The 5919-nt window shown below is 35.5% G+C and overlaps 1 protein-coding gene across 2 annotated transcripts in view; it reads left to right on the top strand.

Moving 5' to 3' along the window:
* Positions 1-5919, top strand: part of LOC106457749 (glycine receptor subunit alpha-2-like) — a 93140-nt gene that overhangs the window by 78485 nt on the left and 8736 nt on the right. For both annotated transcript variants that reach the window (XM_022383770.1, XM_022383772.1), the window contains one exon: positions 5337-5710. In XM_022383770.1, the coding sequence (XP_022239478.1) occupies positions 5337-5710 (374 nt within the window). The remainder of the gene's footprint in view (positions 1-5336; positions 5711-5919) is intronic.

A 5919-nucleotide genomic window follows, 5' to 3' on the forward strand; every position in this document is an offset into this window, starting at 1 on the left:
ATAGATATACTATGGTATCTTGAGTTGCAATGGTGGAAACCAGATTCACAGAACACAATAAAAAACCGTCCTATGTCACCTAATGATGACAAAACCTTGTACATTTGTTGTTATGTTAAACTTATATTAAAGTTTTTCTTCATTACCCATTCAAGCCGTCTCCAAGCATTATTAGTCTCAAGTGGGTTCCTCGTCATCGAACTTGTAAACCAATCTTAAGTCTTAAACGACCAAAAAAGTCGTAACTCACTGTATAGGAAACTGGAATATGAGTTATCCGTAATATGTTATTTGACAAAATTAGTTTAGAGGTGAGCTACGTCTTTGCAAAAAATAGTAAAATGTAAAGAATATGAACAAACACATATGATCGGAAGTTAATAGATTAGGTCTTTGCCTTCTCAAATTGCTTATGGCATATTTAATTAAGATGTGTGTCTGTTCTATGAAAGTTGCTATGTCAACTTCTGCGCATGGTTAACACGTGATTTGATCGTGGTAATGAAAAACATGTTTTCTTGTTTCCTCAAGCGATTGAACAATTTCGAACATCTGATGTGTGTGTGTGAGAGAGCAATTGAATTTGACAACAGGTGTGGCTAGGATTATGAAGATAATTTTTGTTTATAATTGAACGGTCACTTCGGAAAAAAAATCGTATTTATATGAAGATACGTTAACATTTGTTATAACCCTTTTGCAAGTTTAATTGTGGTACTGCTTTAAAATTAGCAGTTTTTTTTTTCTGATTTAGTGGTGGGGCTTTGATCGATATAGGTTTTGAAACAAGAAAAAGCGATATTTAGTTTTCCTACACCTAGCGATAACCGTTCGTTGTTGTGAACTCTATGTAGAAAATAAAAGAGCAGTCTTAAGTTAGTTTCACATACGGAGGAAGGTACGTATTAAATCTCCTGATTCGTTTTTTTTTAACATTCATTATTTTCTGGAATATTTTACTTTAATCTCTAATCTGATTATGGTTGTATACTGAACCAAACCAAATAAGGATTTTCATATTTAAGTTATGGTTTGCTGCTTCGTAAGTATGAATTGAACTCACGAAATAGCCAGAATGCAAAACGTTGTCCATCGAAAAATCGACTCAATTCTGAAGTCATTATTTTCTTAAACGTGCCCGAGATTTGTTTGTTTGTTTGTTATGAATTTCGCGCAAAGCTACACGAGGGTTATCTGCGCTAGCCGTTACTAATTTACCAGTGTAAGACTAGAGGAAAGGCAGCTAGTATCACCACCCACCGCCAACTCTTGGGCTACTCTTTTACCAACGAATAGTGGGATTGACTGGTACATTATAATGCCCCACGGCTAAAAGGGCAAACATTTTATGGTGTTACGGGGATTCGAACCCGCGACCCGCAGATGGCGGGTAGAACACCCTACTCACCAGGCCTGCCGGTCCCCGAGATCAGTTAAATATTTCATAAATCATTGTAAGTATTTCCTTTCTTCTAAGCAATATAATTATTCCAAACACACGTAGATATTAACGTAACATCTTTTAATCAACACTATTTCCTCCAGTGGCTCAGCCGTAACCTCGAGGGCTTAAACGCTAAAATTGGAGGTTCGATATCCGTGGTAGGCACAGAGCAGATAGTTCTTTGTGTAGTTTTAAACACAAAAAACAAACAAACAAATTTCAACACTATATATATATATATATTTTATATTTATTAAATTACAAAAGCATATCTTATATATGTAAATAAATATTAAATATATATTTTGTACAGTTAGAAATAACTTCGAAGAATATTAAAAAAAAGTAAAGAGAAGTAAAATTAAAGTTGTTATAAATTTAATGAAATATGTTCCCGAAGGAAACCGAATATCTGATTTTGCAAGATTAATTTGAATTATATTCCTTGCTATTTTTATGAACTGATCTAGAAAACATACAAAAATATGTGAACCAGAAAGCTGGTGTACAAGTTATTTAATTAAACGTCACCTGGTGGGACAATAGTAATTGCTAAATTACAACGCTAAATCTGCGCTACAAACCGAACAAACAACAAGCAAACAAGTGAAGAGGATATTCATTTTTCAGTAGTGTTGCAGACAATATAAATGATATCTGAAAAATAATTTTTCTGTATTTTGGTTAAGTCGAAACTGAAAAAAAAAAATACAGTAACTTTTCTGTCAGTTACCGGATTCAAACCAAGAACATTCAAATATGTAGTTTTATAAAATATGGAATTCCGAACAATAATTCGGGCCTCATACTGCCCTTTGAACTACTTCCATTGTCAACAGTGCTCAATCTGATGACCATAATTATATTTATTGCTAGACAAAGAATTTTGTTTGTAACAAGCTTCTGCGTAGGTCTACTACGTTAGTCATAGACTACACATCTTTCCACAGAAGTTTACTTTATGTGTACGTCGGTTTACAAAGCTATGTTCAACCAGATCAAATCTACAAAAGTCGGTTGCAACTGCATCGGGAAACTAGTTCGAATGGGATTGCTATGATACCTAAACTAAACTAACTGGCAGTTATTTTGAGGAGAATTTTCAGGAGTAATAATTAGTCACCAGGGGCGCTCGAAAATTGAGCAATTTTCATTCACCCCGCAATAGGCTTATGATTAAAAATTAGCACGGGGTAAGGCTTTTACAAGCTGATTGAGCTTATTTTTACAGGGTTGTTTAAAAAAAATGAGCCTGGCAGGCACAAATGAAGTTGAAGAATATAAGTCGACAACGGGCCTTACCAGTGCCTGGCAGGGATCAATAAATCCAAGCCCCAACGCTGGGATCTATAGATCCAATGCCTCAAGAATTTTGGTGTGGGGGAGAACCGGGAGTACTCTGAGAAAACCCACTTTCACTAACCAGGACCGAATAAAGCCCAACTAGTGCCCGAGTGAAGAGCTAGTAGAGGTAGGAGAACCTGAAAATAAACTAAAAAGACTGTGTTTGGTTATTTTTCTCATGAAAATAACCGTGTGATTTTGAGGTGTGACTGGAAGATCTTGTGAATCTTCAACGTTTGACTTTTTGTTAAATCGAAATCTTTGTTTATTATCTTGCTAAAGATATTCCCATCGTCATCACAAAGGCTTTTTCGATCCTGAAGTTTCTCTTCTGTGACAATAGCGAAGGCATTTCTCCAAATAGACTTAAGGTATTCCCATCGTCATCACAGAGGCTTTTTCGATACTGAAGTTTCTCTTCTGTGACAATAGCGAAAGCATTTCTCCAAATAGACTTAAGGTGTAATTTTGGAATCCTTTCTTCCCCCAAGTGCTCTGCTGTGGGAGTTATTTCACTTCCAGGAAGAACATTGAAAACTCCCTTTATGGTCATGTGTCGTTTAGTTATCTAGCTATACGAATATCTTATCTTCTCGAAAGGGATGTGACAAATTCCTTCAAGCCATAAATTTATCCTTGGGGTCATTGTACTGTTGAATGGTCGGAAATTCAACGTCAACCAAATACGTGGGTGCCAAACATGTAGCATGAGGAGGTAAACAACTCACATTTGCGTCAACGAATACAAATCGTTCGTGTAAAGTACGATTAATCTTCTATATAGAATTAAGAAACACAAATTTAACAAAGACACACTTGCTAAATATAAAACACAGTCTATAAGAAACAAAAAAATAATGGAAACACAAATAAAACACGGTCTATAAGAAACAAGAAAAAATAATGCAGATATAAGCAATAAATATGGAAAACAAGCTGACAAAATTGTGTTTGTTCGTGTGAAAGACATATCTTAATATAAGGAAATTCTTAAGTTGGTTTCTATTCAAATGTAATAAAAACTGTTTTAAGGCAGTAAAAACTCTAAACAAAACCAGTACCACAAGCGATAGTTTCAGAGTTGGTCACTTTTTTATCGTATAAATAACGTTCTTACTAAGGTTCAACTTAATCTGTTTATTAGAGTAAAAATAAAATACGAGGTCTGTACGTTTCGAGTTTACTTTCTGTTCTAGTGAACAAGTTTGGAGGAATCTTTGTAAATACATGCTCTGCATATACTAATTTTATCATACAAATTTATGTAACTGAAATTAATCGTACGCAGAAGATGTAGGCCAATCTAAATCAAACTAACATTTAAGGTAATTTTATAAATTACTTTGATTTTGAAATTAAGGTTAGTCGAAAGAACAAGTTTGGTTCTTAAACTTGTTCATAATGTAGTTTCCGAAAGGTAATTAATTTTAATGATTTTTCTAATAAGCTTACTAGTGTAAAATGATCTGAATTACTTTCCAATTTTCTGTAACAGTGCACTCTACGAATAATGAATACCATAGTTATTGTTGTCGTCTGTAATCCAGGTGGCTCAGCAATAAAACTTAGGGCTTGTAAAGTTAAAAATTGGATTTCGATACTCGCATTGGGCAAAGTGCAGACAGTCGAATATACCACAAAGGAATTCTGGGAAACAAAAGCTAAACTTATGCTTAGTTTGTCGTGACAAACGATCTCATGCTAACCATAAAAACACCATCCTGTCCTTAAACTGATACATAATGAAAGCGCACCCTAATTTTATGTCGACAAACAGAAAAACAGTATTCTAGTCCCATGACGATACATAAACGAACGGCATCATACAGAGAAACAAAATAACGACACCCTGACTTACAAACAAACAGTATTCTAGTCCCATTTCGATACATAAACGAACGGCATCATACAGAGAAACAAAATAACGACACCCTGACTTACAAACAAACAAACAGTATTCTAGTCCCATATCGATACATAAACGAACGGCATCATACAGAGAAACAAAATAACGACACCCTGACTTACAAACAAACAAACAGTATTCTAGTCCCATGTCGATACATAAACGAACGGTATCATACAGAGAAACATAATAACGACACCCTGACTTACAAACAAACAAACAGTATTCTAGTCTCATATCGATACATAAACGAACGGTATCATACAAATAAACATAATAACGACACCCTGACTTACAAACAAACAGTATTCTAGTCTCATGTCGATACATAAACGAACGGCATCATACAGAGAAACAAAATAACGACACCCTGACTTTATAACTATGAATCAACAAATGACACTGTGATCTTTTACCGATAAACAAACAAACATAATTCTGATCTCAAATCGACAAACAAACCAATGGCACCCTGGTCTCTTAATCACAAGCAAAGAAATGCTATCATAAACTCGTATCGATAAATAAACAAATGACACTCTAGCCTTATAGTGAGAAACAAATTAAGGCTGAGCTTACATAGACAAACATATTGCGCATGAGGGCAATCATAACATCAGTTTTTATCTTTTATCCAAACAGGGGAATACAGCTGTTTAAAATCTGAATTCAACCTGCAGAGATCAATCGGCTACCACCTTGTCCAGTCGTATCTCCCTACCATTCTTATTGTGGTGATCTCTTGGGTATCCTTCTGGCTGGACGTTGAGGCTATCCCGGCTCGGATTACACTCGGAGTGACCACACTACTGACTATTTCTTCCAAAGGCTCTGGGATCCAGAGTAACTTGCCTCCGGTATCGTATGTAAAGGCTATCGACGTGTGGATGGGTGCCTGTACTACTTTTGTCTTCGCTGCTCTATTGGAATTTACTTTTGTCAACTACTTGTGGAGGAAACGAGTGATCATGAAGACTCCTGGTGATGGGACCAGAAATCAGATTTCTTTGAAACTGGTAGGTACTATTGAAGTAAACGAGTGTTTCAATTTTTGTTAATATGTGACTTTAAAAGCTGTAAATACCTCTTATCGGACAACTAAACTACCACCTTTTCCGTCCATGCTTACTGGATAACCAAACTATCACGTCCTCTGTTCATGCTTACCTGACAAACAAACCACTAGGTATCCTGTCCATGCTTACCGGCAACCAAACTACCACGT

The sequence above is a fragment of the Limulus polyphemus genome, unplaced genomic scaffold, assembly GCF_000517525.1.
Source record: "Limulus polyphemus unplaced genomic scaffold, Limulus_polyphemus-2.1.2 Scaffold369, whole genome shotgun sequence".
NCBI classification, from domain to species: Eukaryota; Metazoa; Arthropoda; class Merostomata; order Xiphosura; family Limulidae; genus Limulus; species Limulus polyphemus.